The following is an 18,127-nucleotide window of genomic DNA, read 5'->3' on the forward strand; positions in this document are numbered from 1 at the left end:
GGCTTTATTTTGTGTTAAGACTAGGAAAATTTTAAATGGAATCAAAAACTTGTTCACACTTCAGTGTTCTCGCTCTTTAATTTATCGCTTTCATATTGTTATGTTTAGTACCCTTTTGTAAATCTAGCTAAAAAGTTACCTCTTGTTTAAATTCTCTCAGTTGGTTTTAATATGCGATGTCGCTTAGTTAATTTTTGTAATCTTAATATGAATCTAGTTATGCTTGATGTCGAAATCACTCGAAATGATATTTTTCCAATTATGAGAACCTAGCATACCATATTATTCTCCGACAGAGAGATACACTCGTATAATGGGGCTAAACTGTGAGTTGGATTCAGATTGTTATCATAGTTCTCCATCCGTCACGTGTCAGCTTTTAAACTACTCAACAACTTTCAGTTAATGTTAGTTAATGCATAAAAACAGAAATATTCACAGAGCTTTCTACTTTAGGCTTGTCTAGTCCATTTATTTACACTTATTTACACCTGATATTCAAAATCGAAGCCTCGTAAATGCATCTTAGTGTACTAGTACTAGTATAGGCAAAATAGAATAAATGTGTCGGCTTAGTGCCGCTCACTTTGCTGTTGTTGATTCAGTTTTTCAGTGTGTCGTCAGTGGGCGCATGCTGGGGGGGCGATGGCTCTGGCCCACCTCCTTCTCCGTTCTCCAAATTTCCCCTATTTAGTAAATAGTCGAGGTCCAGGGTGATGCGATCTAGCGTGGCATCATTGCCATCAGCACCACTGCCACTGCCACTGCCACATCCTACTTCGCCACTTTGCGTAGATGTAGGAATTGCAGCCGCCGTCGCAGTGCTGGTGACGGTGGAAGTTGAGACCACTGCTGCCACCATTGTGGGTAGCAGAGGGTCGAAGGTCGTCCTTGACGTGGGCTCCAGAATGGTCACCCGCTTCTGCGTCTTGGGGTTTGGTGTGGGCAACGACATCGAGAGTGTGGCGCTGGACATCCCGGCACCGCTCAGGTTGCCACTTATGGTCGGCGGTGGTGGCAACTGGGGCGCTGGCAAGCTGAGTATCAGTGAGCTGGGCACAAAATCTACATATGGATTATGTTGCAGCGGAACGTAATGAGAAGCGGACGTGGCCGAGGGCATTATGGCGCTGGTGTGAATTCCAATTATGCTATCTGCAAGGAGATTTACAATGGTCATCGGAGCGAATATCATTTTCAATGCACTCCCATTTGCATTTGTAATTTCACTTCTTCGATTGGGACTGGGGTAGTTTCTGTTTTCGTACGGGTTTACCTACCTGCTGCTACGCCTTGGAGTATATCCAGTGTCTCGACACCCACAAAGTCCCCGTATGGTCCCGAACGGAAATGAGTTGGTTGCTGATGCAATGTACGCCTTCCAAGGCTCCCTGTAAGTCCCCCCATCCCCATGCTCATCGTGTATGCATCGTATGCGTTTCCTCCACTAAGTAGGGCGCAGCAGCGTGTGTCCGGCGAAGGTGCAACAGTCAGGGGCAGCGTTTGGCGGTCACCGAGGAAGGTCTTCGTCGAGCTGCCAATTGCCACAGAAGCCGGAGTTGCTGCCTGGCAACGCGGCGCCGTGGAAATGATTGTCAACGGCAGCTGAACGCCAGTTCCATTTGCTCCGGACAGCTCCAGTCCCACCTTTGATTGCAGGGGCGGGGCGCTCGCTCCAGATGAAGATGCCTGCGATGCCTCCGCAGCCGTTACTCCTGCATTTGACATTGACAATGATACCGCACATTCGTTCTCCTTCTCTTTGTCATGGTTGGTGTAGACTGTAAAAGGATTTGGATTCGGGTTAGGCATTGAACCAGTCTAGTTCTCATGGCGACAACCTACAGCTTAATGGACTGTTGACGTTAGCCGTTGCAGTGCAGTAGTTATCGTCCAGGCTGCTCTTACTCGTGTTGAACTTTGTCTGCTTTAACGAGCTGTTCTGACTGCTACCGTTGCTGCTCAGGAACGGGGGCCCCCGCAGCTGGCTCTCAGCCTTGATGACAAAACAAAAGAGGATTCCGAAGCCCTGCAAATGGAGCGGTTTGAGTAATGGCAGTGATTGTACGTACGCACATACAATATACAATTTCTCTTAGGGTCTGGGTAGAGCCTAATAAAATTCGTGTGTCAACCATATGGGGCTTATCAAGACGATTGAGTCGTTAAGTATCGGAAGCCACTTCAATTAAAGGGACCCTCAGAGTGCCCCAACATGACTCCCAACATGAAAATCGAAGCAACCGATTAGGAAATTGAATGCATGACCAAAAGGCAACCATAAATCGATGGTGTAACATATGGAACTGACCAGAGCACTACAGCCATTGTTGTGTCTTTTCCCGAGGGCGGAATTTATGGGAGACAGACACCGAATACCACGCCGGGATTTTCGACCAGAATTAATTGCGAAATTAGCGAAGGAGTCGTCCCTCCGGCCTGGGCTCGATACTCGTATGCCAAACATTTCTTATGGTATGGACTTCCCTTCCATGTACCGGAAAGAATCCTGAGCCTTTTAATGTCTGCTTTAGTCCTTGCTTAAATAATTAAACAGAAACGCAGACAGAGCCAACAGAGGCCTACGGAGGCCTACAGAGGCCTACGCCCACAATCAAAGTGATTTTGGTGCACATTAATAGTCCAGACCACTGGCACGGAGAGGGTTGTAGACATTGCGGTTTCGATTCAAGAAGGGGCTCGACCTAATTTGTTTGTATTTGAATTTGAATGTGCCGAATGCGCCCCACATGCCGACTCACTTGCCGGCTGCCCACATCCCCACATCCCCACATCAAAGTGTGTGCGTGTAATTATGTGATTAGTTTTGCAAGGATACACCTACCCAATGCCTTGGCTTGTGTAGATAATTGTTTATTTAATTGAATTGTGAGCTGATTGTGGGGCGTGCGTAGAGCGTTAAATGCGTTTAATTCAGTTGTGGCAGAAGAATGATACAAATAAGTGCCGGCAAAAGCCAAAGCAAAAGCAAAAGCAGTGGTCTCCTCGGTAAGCTTCTTCCTCAATGAATCCAAAAACTTGTGTGCATTGTATCTTTGGAACTTGGAACTTGGCTCGTCCGAGCCGAGCAGAAGTTGCCGCTTGAGTGGCAAGGTGCAAAAGTGAAGCGCACTTATTTCATTTGCACAGCAAATCAACGAGCAGAGGAGTAAAAAGAAAACAATAACAGCTTGAGGAGGAGCTCGAGGAGGCGGAAACCAGAGCCAAGTGTCAAAGGCAAGTGCAAAATAAACACAAAAAGGCTTCTTCCGGTACTTTGATCTGGCTGCTAATGCAGTCTGCGCGAGCAGTTTGCTCCGCGCGTGGTTTTCCGTGCTCACGCCCTCCGTTGTTTTTGCATGCATAATTTCACCGTCACCTGTAAGTGTATGCAGGCTCTACACTTTGATGAAATATGCAAGTTTAATAAGACGTTGAAAATAAAAAGGAAACCGGATTTGCATAAGACCCCACGGAACCCCAGCCCGAACCCCAATAGTTTCGGTGACACACGGTGGCAGCTGTCTCGAAGGATGGACTCAAATTGAACTTCCGACCAGTAAGCCAAACGGCTACGAATATTCGGGCACTAAGCCCCTTAACGCTCAACGCATGTGTACTGTTCTCTGGACTTACCAATATTATACACGATATGCCGAACGGATATGCCCACAGAGTATCCGGTAATGAATTAACATAAACGATGAAGAACCCATCGGTGCATAGCTTAACCAGTAGCAGTCCTCCTGCCCTGTAAAGTAGGCCAAGTCTGTCGGAATACGTTGGAATAGATTAAGAAAATGACGATAATATTAAGCACCGATTGTTGCGGGCAGTGATTATTCAGCTTAGATTAGCGCAGACCACAATATGAAGTCGCTTCGAGGGCGGGGAGGGAGGCTGGGTTTTGTAAACTTTCCATCATGATTATTTTTAAAGTCCTGCCCCATTCTCATTCCGTTTTATCTGTATTCTAGTTTTCTTCGACTTACCGCCTTTGGAGAGCCAGATTGAATTTATCCAACGGATGCGTATGCACATTGCGATTCTTGTGCCACAACCACAAAAGTTTCTTCATTAAAATGGCAAACAGAGCAAAGAAAAGAAAAATGAAAAGAAAATCGATGCAAACGAACAGGATGAAGCTCAGAGAAGGCGACAACGGCGTCGATGCCGCTCCGTTCAGGTCGGAAGTTAGAGCCGCGGCCTGAAATCCGTAGCCTGAAGTGCTCGAAGAGGAGGTGGTGCGGCTCCAAGTGGCTGGCATATGCTGTTGTTGCTGTGGCCAAGTCGAGGCCGCAGCTACTTCGACTGCCATGCTGCTGTCACTGCTGGAGCCAGTGCTGTTGCCAGTGTTGCCACTGCCGGCTGTGATTGATGACGTTGACGTGGCCACATCATCGCCCAGCCCAATTGATGATGTCTCAGCTGGAGAGCTCGTTGCATTTCCCAGCAGCGCTTCCGATTCCAGTCGTAAATTATCGCCATTGAGGAGCGAATGCGTTGAATAGTAGACGCCATCAAACTCCGTTGGTTCGGCATCGGACTTGCTGACAGAGTCATCCGAAGAAGACACAGTGGACAGAATATCTAGCCACCAATGGCGCGGCCACTTGCCAATGATGCTGCAGATTAGTGGGGCGGCAACTGCGAAGAGGAGCGGCAGCAGCCAGCTAATGCCAATGGCGCCACGTATACCCGCCGCTCCGCCCTGCAGAGACGAATTGTTGTTCACCGAAAGAGGCCTGCGATTGTTGCCAGAGCTTGTGGTGGCCCCCACCGCAGCCCCCACCGGCAACTGGGCGCGAATTTGGGTAATGTTGCTTAAACTCTCGCGCTCGCGGCGTCTTATGTCCTGCTTGGTGGGCGTCGCCGGCTTGCTGCCGGCAGATATCTGCAGATATTTCTTGGGCATCAGCTCCGTGTGTATGACCAAAGCAATCGCAATCAGCGTTGAGACGCCCAGCAACAACAGCGATGCCAGCGAGCTGCTAATGATGGCGTGCCAGTTCTGCAAAGAGGAAATTATTAGAGACCAGACCGTTAATAAGGAAATGGAGTACTTTGGCGGGTGAGTTGCAACATCGTTATTTTTAATTAAATACAAGAAGTTGTCATCGCGCCGCAGCGCATCACCGCATCACCGGCAGCCAGCCAGCAAAATAAGTTATTTGGTCGTAATATTTTTTACAACTCAAACGATGACATCTCGGCATAAACTTCTTTATTACACCCGCCTCTTCACCTAATAGACTCGGCCTCGCCAAGGCGGAACATTAGTTATTAAAAAGTTGTAAACAATTTTGGGATTTGTATATTTTTTGTAGCTCCCCATTAGGGTCCCCAAAAGTCCTGGTGCACAGACCACTCTACTTAAAGGACGCTTTTCAGTGGGTATAATTTCTGTCGCGGCTTTAAGAAGCATTTTTTATCTGCGTCACACGGGTGACTAGAGCCCGTGGAGCCGAGGTCGGCACGGAATTACTATATTGCCTGGTATTCCGATCCGCATAGCCTTCGGGGAAAAGTGAAACAAATTTTGTCAGCTTTTTAATTTTCAATTTACAATACGAATACTTCCACCTCGTCGCTTCACCGCGGAATATTATGAGTTAAGTGCGCTTAAAAGCTTTTGCCTTTCATATGTTGTGCTGCTGCTGCTGCTGCAGTGGCACGACCCGTGCTCCGTGCTTCATGCCTCACGCCCCTGCCTTGAGGGAGGGCGCGGCGACGAGTCGTATACGTAATTTATGTTTTCTTATTTATTTATTGTTTTTTTTTTTTCGTTCCGTTTAACTGTCGTCCTGAAATTGTATTTTATTTATGCACGCAAATATATACAATAAGTAAAATGAATATTTTAATTGTATTTATTGTGGCATTGCGTGGGCGTGAGTGTGGGCATGGGCGTGTTCGGGTGCGCGTGCGGGTGCATGGTCTGGTTGCTGTGGTTGACGGCCGTCGCCGATGGCAGCTTGGCCTGCCTCCTCCGCTGTGCTGTGACACGTGTTCCAAACCATAAAATTTGCATGTGTGCACATGATTGTGCTTTACTTTTTAATAAAGTTGGCTTGCCCTGCCCTGCTCCGCCCCGCACCGCCCCGCCCCGCCCCACCCGCCTGTGCGCGCAATTAATGTGCAATAATAATAATAAGTGCGTGCGTCTCGTTTTATTAAGACAAAGTTTCCCTTTGGCGTTTTTCCGCGCCTGGCCCTGCCCTGCCCTGCCTGAAACTCAATCGCATTGTGCAACACCTCCTAGTGGCTGTCAGTCTCCGTGACGTAAGTTGCTCATTAGACCGCTGTGGCAAGGTGGGAGCGCCCATAATTGCATAACTCGTACGAATATGCGACGTTATTCTTAGCGACAACTCAACCCGAATTGTGTCTATCCCAGATTCTACCGTCTTGGTCTTGGCTTCGGCCTGGATGCCAGCACAACAGCCAGGAATGCTGCATACGTCAGTGGCACAAAGGCTTGCCGTATTCAAAGCTACCGCCATTCAAAGAACCCAATTCTGCGTAAGGCCAAAAACATCTATGTAGAGGCAAACATATCACTCTTCCATTTGCTGCATGGACGGATTCAAAGGCATCTTTGTCCCTAGAATACGTCCTGTCGTTTGCCTTTGTCAGCTTTTTGCGGACTAGGTTGGAGTTGTGAGTTGCTCCCCCAACTCCTCCCTCGTTTTCGTTTTCATTTTCCATTTCCATTGCTTAAACCTTTTCGCATTGCGTTTTCGTTTCCCTTGCTGGCGTTGTGTCTGTATCTGTATCTGTATCTGCTGGCTGACTCTTCCTTTGTTGTCCCTCCGTTGTCGCACACAATGTTTTATTTGTTTTTCATCCATTTATTGAGCCGTTGTTTTCGCAGCGGACCAGTTTATTACTAATTCAAAAATGTTATTTCTTGTTAGAGCTCCGCAGTTACTGCTTTCGCAGAGCGTCTCAAGACCCCCTGGGATTAAGTAGCGCAACTTTATTCGCTTATGCTTTTTACGTTTATAATTTAGGTGGTTTTTCGGGTTCTTCGGGGACTTCCACAGATTCTTGCAATGTTTCGGGGTTTCGGGGCTAAGCCCAAAGCTCTTGCTTTGGAATTTTACATTGCATTTACTGGTACTCGCATCCCTTCTACTCTCTTCTGAAGCCGTTTTTCCATTAACATTTCCACCCGCTTCAAACGTTTGGGAATGTGCGTTTATAAATATTAATTTCGATTCTAGTTAGTTCCTCCAGGCAACCCACACCTGCTCCTCTGAGCTCTCAGCTCCCAGCTCTGAGCTCTGAGCTGGTCGTTGAGCATTGTTGACTTTTAATTTCCATCCAAGCAGCTCCCCAGCCAAAAGGTATGGGAATTGTTTTCCATGAATTTTCCGTTTGGCTGCCACACAAACTAAATGTAAATTATTTGCCTTGCTCTCCGCCGTATTACTGACTTGGTCAAAGACTTGCCAGACGACACACTAATTTGTTTTGATGATGATTAGAGGTGCTCCTCTCTGCTCCGCCTCTCCGTGATTATTATTTGAAAAGTCGAGCCCGATTGTGTCTGAAAATCGGTCGGCAACTGGCGATGTTACGGATAAGTTCGCACTGCAAATAATTATTATTTAAGGGTTTGGTTAGGTGGTTAATGCCGATGGGAATTCTTTCTTCTTTAAGGAGGGAAACTCATTTGTATTTCGATTGCCTTGTGCCGTTCCCTTCCACGTCTTGGAAGGCACGCACTGCCTCCCTTTTATTCCTTTTTATTTTATGCAACACTTTTTATTATTATACTGTTTTCCCCTCCACTCTCCTCTCTCCACTCTCCACTTCTTTTTCGTTCTGGGTTGTATATTTGGTTTTGGTTTTTGGGTTGCTTTGCTTTCAGCTTGGCTTTCCTCCACTTTATTTGTTTATTTATTTTGGCGTAATTAAATTTCACGCTTTGGTTCTCTTCTCCCATTGCAAACACTCGAAAGGCTTTGTTTTAAAGGGTCAATGGTAGCAATGGTAAATGCATTAAAGAGTGCACACGCAAAGGAATTCTCAAGAGGATCAGAGAAAGAGCTAAAGCCCTCGTTAGAGAAAGCACAGAAAGTAGAGAAAACAGAGAATACTCACCACTGGCAGCATTTTCATGAAGCCCAGCACATAAATGAGCATCACGCTCGATGTTGAGATGCAGAACTGGATTTTGAGGAAGGTAATGGCGCACTTGCGATTGCACCAGATGGGCACCAGAATGAGGAGCGCCGAGCCGCACTGGAGGAGACAGCAGGCGCAGCTGGCGATCACGAAGATTGGCCGCTGCGGGGCATGCGACTGCGTGGTCTGCGAATGAAATTGAGAAAACAATTAGCAATTCAAATTAGCATCAGAATTAAGACCGGCTGCTTGCCGACTGCTGGCCAACTGCTGGCAGCTATGGCTTAAATAATTGTGCGCCTTGGAGACTCTCGACAACAATTAAGAGCATACAATTTAAAGAATTGCCAAAGCGGATGCAGGCATCGCCAAACGAACGAAGGAACGGAGGTCGGAAAGCAGAGTGCATTTGGAGCAAGTTCATGGCACCAAAGGCCAAGTTGTTGATTGCGACCAAAGGAAGCGGAAATGCGGACGTTGGCTGCACAAAGAAATAAAGCTCGGCTCGGTCCGGGCCGGGCCGGGCCGGCTCCCAGGTGGAGTGTGGGGTGTGGGGTGGGGGGTGCGGAGCAAGGCCATAAGCGGGCGTTCGTTCGGTCACTAAATGGCAGGTCCTAAAAGTGCCACAAATCAAAAGGAGCTTTCCACTTTAGTACACGTGAATTGCATGAATTGGATAACTAAATGGAGGCCGCAGCGGGGCGTGGCATAAATTAATAAATGTGTGGCCTTGGCGACCTTGGAGTCCCGGGCTTACGTTTTGCTGGCGCTTGGTTAACATCACCACATAGGTTCCAGAGAGCGGGCAAATGCAGCGCGTTATGTTGGCCATCAGGTGCTTGGTGATGCACAAGTCCGATCGCCAAGTAGACTCGAACGAGGCCTTGTAGTCGTGTCTGCACAGAAAATGGAAGATTTAGTGGCTTGTAAATTGGGGGGATCTCGCCCAGTGCTTACCCACACACGGCCACCCAATCGCCGGCCTTGGGCACACTCTCGTGCTGGAAAATGATCTCCACGTGGCCCGACTCGAAGGGCAAGTCGAGGGGCTCTCGAAAGTTGTCGTTGGAGCGATTGGACTGAAACAGCCAGGTCTGGATAATCCGTGAGGCCAGCACATAGTCCGAGTCCCTGGGATCGCTAGGAGTTGGTGGGAAATGTAGAGTGCATTAAATCTTAAAAGTAGTTTAACAAATATGTAGTTTAAATTAGAGCTTGTGCACATCTTTTATGCAAGAGTATGCACAACATCTATGGATGGGAATTCTATTAGCATCTCCTGTTCTACTGAAAACATTCTTTTGTCTCCTTATCATCGCTGTGTTTGTGTGTGCAGTTCCATATTTGCATTTTGTTTACGGCTTTAGAATTACAGTCTGCTCCAGCATGGGATGTCGTTGTCGTTGGTTGTCGTTGTCCTCGCAGGCAGGCTTCTGTGCTTCTTTCCAGCAAAGAGTAATACGCTTAAGCCAAAGAAAGCCATATTGTTGCTTGTTGCTTGTTGCAATGCTGCACGAGAGTGACGGCTGTTGGAATTACACATATTTGAGGGGCAAGGCAAACGTTGGCTTACAAATTATATATTGGTGCCCATAAGCTGCGACTTATGTATATACATATGTATATATGTATCTGTCATACTCCTGCACGTCGGCACCTCAAATAACTACATTGAATTGTGGAATGTGGGAGATGCATAACGCCAAAGCACAGGCAGGAGGACGTTTCTCTGGTCTAGGCATTTCCCAATGGGTCCTCTTCGTCTCCTTCTTTTAAACTCCTACTAATCTCATTTAAATTTTTGGTATTCACTGCCTCTTGCACACAGAACTTCTTTGAACTTCCAGCAGAACTGCTGCCTCGAACTAATTATAAAGCGCAATGATGACCACTGAAGATAACTTTCACTCGCAATCAAGGCAACGGCGGCCCAGGGACTGGGTGGCTGGGGGGCTGGGGGACTGGGGGCTTGTTTAACTTACCTTCCTCTGGTGTAGTAGGTTTTGGGGAGGAAACTTTTCAAGTTCTTGTAGGAGATCACAGAGGCGAATATTGTCGAGTTGGCCATGATGTGGAGCAGGCGGCTGGATAGCCCGATATCCATATAGAGTTGATCCGAGAACAGGTCCTCGCTGCAAGAGAAAGTGCACGAGTGGCAGTAAATCAAGCAAATTGTAGTCACCTGCACTTAAGTCGCTTAATTAGCTAAATTAGACACTTGGCAGCCAGGAGTGTGGCCAGAAGGAAGCCAGCAAGATTGAAATACTGGGCCGGGACGAGGGAGAGGGCAAGGACGAGGGCAAGGACGAGGTCCTCGGTGCAAGTTTTCCTGGGAAAATACTCGCAGCGTTAAACTTTTATGAGCCATTCTTCATGCTCAGCCCTCGGTTGCTTTATGCATTTATTATTTATGTTTGCTCATAAAATAAATTTTCCATTAAGAGCGAAGGCAATGGGAAATCGTTTTCCTTCGTCGCGTATATTAATCAAGCGGCCGTAAAATGAAGTTCCCTGTTTGCTTGAAAAGCAGGAATTTGCATTTTCACTCATTCTTAATGAGAACTTATTGCAAGCTGCCCCAAACTCCCAAGAACCTCAGTCTACGGTCTGATTTCACGTGAAAGTGTCTACTTTTTGGCGCGTATTTGGTATTGCAACTTACCCATAAATTCGCAAATTAAAGGGCAGGGTCTTCACTGATGTCATGTAAATCCGCAGCGAGTTGAGTCGATCCAGTGACAGCGTGTCCTCATCGACTGTCAGAATGCTGGGGGCTCCTGCTCTGGCGTCGCCTTCCCCACCACCACCGGAGCGAGTCGCCTGCAAATTTCCCGCAGATCCGGCAGATATGTCGCCCACCGTTGCCACCGAGCCACTGCTGTCATCGCCCCGGGCGTTTCCCTGTGCGGTCAGCGTCGTCGAGCTGTCAGCTGGCGATGGCTGGCTGCTGCCGCTTGTCGATGTGGCCAATTGTGAGGCCGCAATTGTCTCGCGGTTCAGCGCCGCTGATTGCGTTAACAGCTGCAGTTTTTTAATTTGCTGAAAGGAAAAGATTCACGCAAAAGCTAAATTGTATGCTGCGAGGCCAGAGCTCTGTGTGCTGAAAGGAAGGATAGACAGATGGATGGCAAGCTTTAGAGTCCCTGTTTTGAGGCCAGTTCAAATTGTATTGAGTCCGGCGCTGAACTTTGCCAAAACATACAAAAATCAATGGCACAGAGAGTGGCCCAACTCTCGGAGTTCGGCATTCGGCATTCTGGAAAATGTTCATGTTGCCAACAGGCAGGCAATATAAAAACGCAGTCAATGAACCCTCCCATAAAAATCATAAATTGTTACATTCTCGAGTGCAGTTACAAAGCCATAAACCGAGGCCAATAAGCGGAACCCCACTACATCAACCGACATCAACTTTGGTTGGAACGAGCCATTGAACGCTGCGTTCGATTTTTGTTGCTTTTGCAAACTTGTAATGCGAAACCCATTATTGCGGCAGTTCTTCTTTTTGTTTGTGTACGAGTATAGAGATTCCCGATTTATAATGCAGGTCCGAGCACGGCTCCCAGTACAGATTTGTGTGCCCTGAAAGGGTTAAGGAGTCGACTTTCCTGTGCAAATCAAAAAATAACACGAAAATAAAATGAAATATGTGTTCGAGTACGAGTACGAGGAGGAGTATATAAGATACAGATACAAGCATATGTATGAACATAAATGTTCGAGGCAACTAATCGAAAACGAAAACAATTCCAATTGGAAAAGTTTCTGTAATGGAACTTTTCGAAACAAAAATCTAAAACTTCAGCATCATCAGGGCGAGATTAAGCTTGGAAGGGGGAAGGGGTAGGGGCCACGCCCATTTGCCTATTCAAATTTTGTGGCATTCGTATGATTTCTTTAAAAGGCGTTGAAAAGAAACAGCAGCAGAAAAGCTCCGCAAAAGTTTTGCATGTGCAAATTTCACTTGACTTTCGACCTAGCCACGTTTAGCAGTTTACCGGCAAATCATTTGGGCGCCTCCGACAGGATGGTCTAGATGGGCGTGGCCGTTGGCGCTGCACATGTGAGAAGCCGAAACTTTTTCTTCAGATCGAAAAGTTTAGCTGTGACTTTCGGCTGGGTTTGGGTCGGGGTTCGGGTCACGTTTCCAGCGAATACTTTTTGCTAAGTGATTCGTCGTGATTTGATTTGAATTCGAAGCGCCCCCTTTCCCCTACCTTTCCTCCCGTTTCCCCCCCCCCCCCCCCCCTGATCCAAAGTACGAGTAGTTGTCCCGAAGTAGGTCAGTTAACTTGGCTTACCATTCGATTCGGTTGGTCAATACGGTTGGTCAAACTTATGCAAATCTAAGCTTATATCCATACAAGTGTTTTAATCAACTTTTCGCTTAAATTTTCAAATGCCATTCAAAAATGAGCAAAACTTTTCCAATTGCCCTTTCCACAAAAATTCGCCAAAAAAAAAACTCTTAAAAGCAGATGCCCCCATTCCAACCGTTCTGATAACTATGACATTCAGGGAAAACAAAAAAAAAATAAAAATTAAAATTGGATTTAAGCAAATGAAATGCCATCATAAAATTTTTGCATTCTGGATTATTACTATCATCGGCATATTGATGGGGCTTATTCCGCATCGTTCGTAGTGCAAAGTCGGCGCGAAAATGAAAATTGTTTTCGAATACGGTACACGGTAAACAAAATTAATTGAATTGGCTTAAAATTATTTTGATAGATTTTATTTGTATGGATTTTTATCCACCAATAGGTGCGATCGGATTGCTGAAAGCTTCTCCTGTGGAAAACTCTCGAATTGGTTTAAGCCGCCAGTAAATGTAAATACATACTCGTACAGGCCATGGCTATTTACTTTCGAGGGATGCACCTTCCATGCACTAATTAAACTTGATTGCGCGCGAAAAATTCGATGAACTTTCTGGGGATTCGACTCAGTACATTAAACTTTTTGCTCAGTCAATAAAAACAATGCGAACTATTTGTTCAACTTCGAAAAAGTTCGCCGAATGCCAACACTTTTTAATCGACCCAATTATGCTGCCAAGTTTTTCCGACTGCGTCAGCTAATAAAAATTTAACATAAATTGTTCTTTCGCGGGTTCTTTCGTTTTTCTGGCTCACGTGGCCCGTTATATTGAAATGCCATAACTCAACGGAGCTCGGCCAGAACTAAATTAATTTATATGCATTAAAAACTTTCCCTTTCCCGGTCCATCTATTCCTTCTCTACGCTCTCCAGTACAGAAGACGGCCCCAAACAAAACTTGTTTAATTTCCGCGTGCGCGCCGATCGTAAAAGATGAATGTTGCAGGGCTGCTAAGACACCGCTATCCGGAGCAGTCGGCTAATAGATTATGCTGGAGGTGTCTATAAGCCAACAAGTTTGAGGAGCGAGCCCCGTCCTTGGGCTCCCTTGAAAGGGCAGGGGGGAGACCCTGCCAATTATCCTCACTTCTCGACAGGCTCTGAGAGCAGAGTGGGTCGTATTCAAACAGTTGCAATCAACACTCTCATAAATTTGCATACCAAAATTTCAGCCTTATCCTGGCGGGGAGCCTAAAAAGAAGCAGGTTCTTTCTTTTACTTTTATGCCGCACTTCGTATATACGAAATTTTCCCATGGAATAATACATGAGGCACTCGACCCGCCTTGGCCCCTTCCCCCCTTCCCACCTTCCGTACTTAAAAGCCTCCTTTGAGCCGGTAACAATGGCCGTCTTAGAGTAACCACAACCACCAGAGCGGGTGGGGTTTGGGGAGGGGTGATATAAAAGGACATCACACCAAGACACACCAAACACACCAGACACACCAGACACCGGGCTGTTTTAAAAAAGTAACGAAACGCACTTTTAGCCAGCATTTCGAGCCTCGAGATTGGCCAAAATGCTGCTCTCTTTTTCTCGAGGTGATAAGGAAGCGGTTAGTGGTTATCCTTATTGTTCTGCGACAAAGGTAGGCGGTTGTAGACTTTTCGTTTGCGGTGCGCGGAGGGTCGCGTAAACTGTTTGATTGCCGCTCATTAGCAGCACATTTGAAACTTAACTGAGCGTCGCTCACGGGTTAGTAATGTTTGGCGGCTAACAGGCGACGCGGGACCAGCTTCTATTAGCCATTCTGCCAAATGGTGCGTAAATATGCTTACCGCTTGGAGGTCCTAGGCTGTGAAGGCTGGGGTAGGGGTAGGGGTAGGGGGTTAAACGAAATGGGGACTAAAGTTTGACTGAACTTCTTTGATGTTTGCTAGGTTTTGGCAAGATTTCCCAGATAACCAATTACCGCTGCAGTCAACTTTCATCGTATGAGTATGAGTGAAACACCAATTCATCGCCAACAGAGTCCCATATTTTACCTTTCGCATGGCCTTTGGTCGCAATCAGCAACCAGAAACCACAGACAAACCCGAAATTCCTCAACATCGTACATATCAAAAAAGGTATTCATTACCAGCCAGCAGGACATCAATTCTCTGGCTGTTTAGAAATCCGAGCACGGATTGGGGGAGACAAATGTTTGGATGTAAATTGCTGCCCAGTGACAGACCAACTACAGGCTGAATAAAAGTGGCACTGAAATTCGAATGTGGCTCCCATCGCCTACGGTGCGGTGCGGTTCAGTTCGGTTCTGTTCGACTATTGAGAGTGTGTGTAATAAATCCTGGGCAGGGTCTGAAACCAGCCAGGCAAATATTGAATATGGCTGCAGGTTATAAATTATGGCGCCCAAAAGCCCGACCGACCGACCGACGGACCGGTCGCTCCTCCATATACTCCACATATAGTCGCTCGTAATTTATGCGCAATTGCAGCCAAAGTGCCTCGGCTCTTGGCTCTTGGCTCTTGCCGCTTGCCACTTGCCGCTTGCCACTTACCTGTTGACTGTTCAAGGATTGAGCATTCTGCATGACTTTATCCAGAATGCGCAGTATAATCTCCGCGGCCATCTCACGCTCTAGTTGGGTGCCTTTCAGTTGCAAGTAGGTGTCGAGCTGTGAAATGGGGAAGGAACCAAAGTTTAGACAACACAGTACAACAGTCCTGTTCCTCATCCTGCTGCTGCTCCTGCTCCCCCAGCGCACAAAAAGGACGAGCACCTTCTTAGGACTCTTCTTCGTCTTGGCAATTCGTTAGGAGGGAAATTTGTGTGCGCATTAAAATGAAAAATTGTTGCTAGGCGACCCTAAAGACGAACAGCCCGACAAGAACTTTTCTTTGACTGCAGTTGGGCAACCGAAAATTGTGTGAAAAATGGCAAGCCGCCCGGCTCAGCGGCTTTTACATTCATTTGCGTGTAAAAATAGTTGCCCAGGCCTCTGCTCTTGTAAAGAGCAAGAAATACTTTGGTCTGGTTCCCTCTCAAGTGGTTGGCTCTACCTGGATACAGACATTTTGGGCCCTCCGACCGGGCTGTGGCTTGAATGTGTTAAGGGCTTTGCGGAAAGCAGATAGCAGACAGTCCGGACAAACAGTTTAAAACTCAATTCGAAATTTCTCTTCCGAGACCTCCAGCAAAAGGAGGCTGTCGGGCCGTCGTGGGAATTACATTGAAAATTGATTCTGATTGCAGCCGTTTACCCTTGATTAGATCAATTTGGCCAAATATGCCAGAAATATGGCTTTTCATATTGTATAAATGTTCTTCCTTCTACTCCTTCTACTCCCTTTTCTCTGTTTTCCACTCACCTCGTGCAGCATGTCAATGAGGAAGCTTGCCTCGCCGGGCAGAAAGCTGTGGCGTCTCTGAATAGTATAGTCGAAGCAAGCTTTCAGTATATTCGAGGAATTTGTTTGCTGGAATCCAGCACTCAAGGCTCGATATCGGTTGTAGATGACCAGCAGCTCGTCGCGCACGCAGCCCGAGAAGTCCGGCAGCAGCCAGCTGGAGTTTCCCGTATCCCGCTGCTCGCAGACTCGACGCAGATGGCCCTCGAAGCCCCGCGGACAGTCTGTGATGATGGGTGCTCCTGGGGCGCTGGTGGGCCAGTGCACACCGTAGGTGGACTCCGCCGGACACACGTGCGCCGCATTGCGCTCAATGACGTTGATGTAGACGCTCTTGGACACTGGCCGCACACTGTTGGACACCAGGCAGGCGTACTCCGCGGACTTCTGTATGTTGTTGATCTTCAGGATGCTGCCGTCGGGGTAGAGATCCTCCCACATGGCAGTGGCTGTGTCCGACTGGAACAGCACCCCGTTTCGGGTCCAGCTGTAGCCCAGCTGGGCGTATCGCTTGATGTCATCGTTGCCGGGCGAGAGGCAGCGCACTCGCAGGGAGTCTCCTCGCTGCAACGTCACACTGGCGGGATCCACCCTCAGACGGGGCGGCGACTTGATGTGAATGTGCAGAGACCGGCACTGCTCTACGCCCCAGTCGGTGACCTGCAGATGGAAATGAGAGAATCGGGTTAGTCATGTTCATTGAACAAAGTCGAGTCCTCGACGGCCTGTCATCGGGCAACCATAATTCCATGACTTTGATTACTCCAAACAACATCATCAGGCATCAAGCGAGAGTCCGCTTCTAGCCCGACGTGCATTGATAGCCCTCAGACCAGACCAAGCGTCAACAGCCTTGTCGGAGTGCATTGCACACATCCTGTTGGCAGGCAGGCGAGCAGCCTCAAACCGACTGACAGACAGATTCTGCTGATGTCCTTTTCATGCATGTGTAAACTGGAGAAGAGCAGCATCTGATGCCAGCTCCAGCTCGAGTACGAGTGTGTCCCAAGATATGTTTAATAGACTTATTTACTAGTCAGCCAGACTTTATTGTGTGCTGATTGGACAGGACCAAATGTAATTGTGATTGTGCTTGGCTTGCTCTTTGACTTATGCACAGACAAACACACATCAATCGCCAGATCTGACTTCAACTTTAACTGATGCAGAAAATCACATTCAATCCACAGCCCGGAATTAAATATCTTATATTTAAGGGCAAGAAGGGAGCCAGCCCCTGCCTAACCACAAGGATTTGTATTGGTCACTCATGGGTCGAGTCCAACTGTGTCCAGGCCCGTCGTTGAGGACACTCCAAGTTACGTTACACACGAGCACGAGTATTTACGACTACTTGCATGGCCAAGAGTGGATGGCTACTTAAAGCCTTAGTGCCATGTGGGCAATACGCCATTTGAGCAAACCTTTTTCGTTTAAGTATTTCCACGCGGTCTGCAGTCCAACGAATTGTAAAATTCTGTTGTTGCACGTGCCTCCCGGGCAAGGGGGGAAACGGTGCTGAAGCGGGGGCTGAAGTAGAGGCATAGAGAAAATCATAGTCGTTACGACAACGACAAGGATGATGATGGGCATGAGGACACAATCGTCGGAATCGTCTCCCTGCCTGGCTACATCTTCAACAAACTTCCGTTTCAAATTTAAAATGAAATGAGACTACTAACGAACGGCGGCGTGTGGAGGCAGACCTCGGGTACTCGGGGTCGTCATTGTCGCCAATGTGAAGGTATTGCACTTGTCTGGATGGGCTTGTCTGTATCCCTGTCTGATATCCTTGTCTCCTTGGGCGCTTTGCTACAGCCGATCCGGAAATATTTAATATACAGCGAAATGCTCTCAATGCAAGTCGAGGGTGGGCAGCCTTTTTATCGTAATACGGCTTTAAAATTGTGTTGCAGCTTCCCAGAATCTGGGAAGCATTTGCTGGTTTGCTGGTGTTTCCGAGTCTCACAGTCATTTACGACTCCGCAACGTCGACAAATCTTTGCTAGCCACAAAATCCAAATGCCAATTAACTCATTTAGCTGCGACGTAGCCGGACTGCAAAACTCTTGGAATGAAACGAAGCGTTTTTATAGCCGAATGGCATTTATTGGCCCCGATCTGGGCGGGTGAAACTCATAGGACGCAGTCTAAGTCCAAGTCCAAGTCCAAGTCGTTAAACAACACATTGTACGGAGACGGAAAACCATTTGCCTGCCCACGCCCAGCCCACTCTCGATCTGAGGTTCATCAAT

General features: G+C 47.4%; 1 protein-coding gene across 1 annotated transcript in view; it reads right to left on the minus strand.

Moving 5' to 3' along the window:
• Positions 1 to 5: 5 nt before the first annotated feature.
• LOC6588968 overlaps positions 6 to 18,127 on the minus strand; it is a 33,008-nt gene continuing 14,886 nt past the window's right edge. The window contains exons 5-16 of the mRNA XM_026988309.1: positions 15,834 to 16,532; positions 15,023 to 15,139; positions 10,796 to 11,172; positions 10,116 to 10,265; positions 9,091 to 9,273; positions 8,891 to 9,029; positions 8,110 to 8,319; positions 3,993 to 5,011; positions 3,637 to 3,769; positions 1,846 to 2,029; positions 1,281 to 1,781; positions 6 to 1,155 (exon numbers count right to left, since the gene is read on the minus strand). Coding sequence (XP_026844110.1) covers positions 602 to 1,155; positions 1,281 to 1,781; positions 1,846 to 2,029; positions 3,637 to 3,769; positions 3,993 to 5,011; positions 8,110 to 8,319; positions 8,891 to 9,029; positions 9,091 to 9,273; positions 10,116 to 10,265; positions 10,796 to 11,172; positions 15,023 to 15,139; positions 15,834 to 16,532 — 4,266 coding nt within the window. The 3' untranslated portion in view covers positions 6 to 601. The remainder of the gene's footprint in view (positions 1,156 to 1,280; positions 1,782 to 1,845; positions 2,030 to 3,636; positions 3,770 to 3,992; positions 5,012 to 8,109; positions 8,320 to 8,890; positions 9,030 to 9,090; positions 9,274 to 10,115; positions 10,266 to 10,795; positions 11,173 to 15,022; positions 15,140 to 15,833; positions 16,533 to 18,127) is intronic.

The sequence above is a fragment of the Drosophila persimilis genome, unplaced genomic scaffold (genome assembly GCF_003286085.1).
Source record: "Drosophila persimilis strain 14011-0111.01,24,50 unplaced genomic scaffold, DperRS2 tig00000191-arrow-pilon, whole genome shotgun sequence".
NCBI lineage: Eukaryota > Metazoa > Arthropoda > Insecta > Diptera > Drosophilidae > Drosophila > Drosophila persimilis.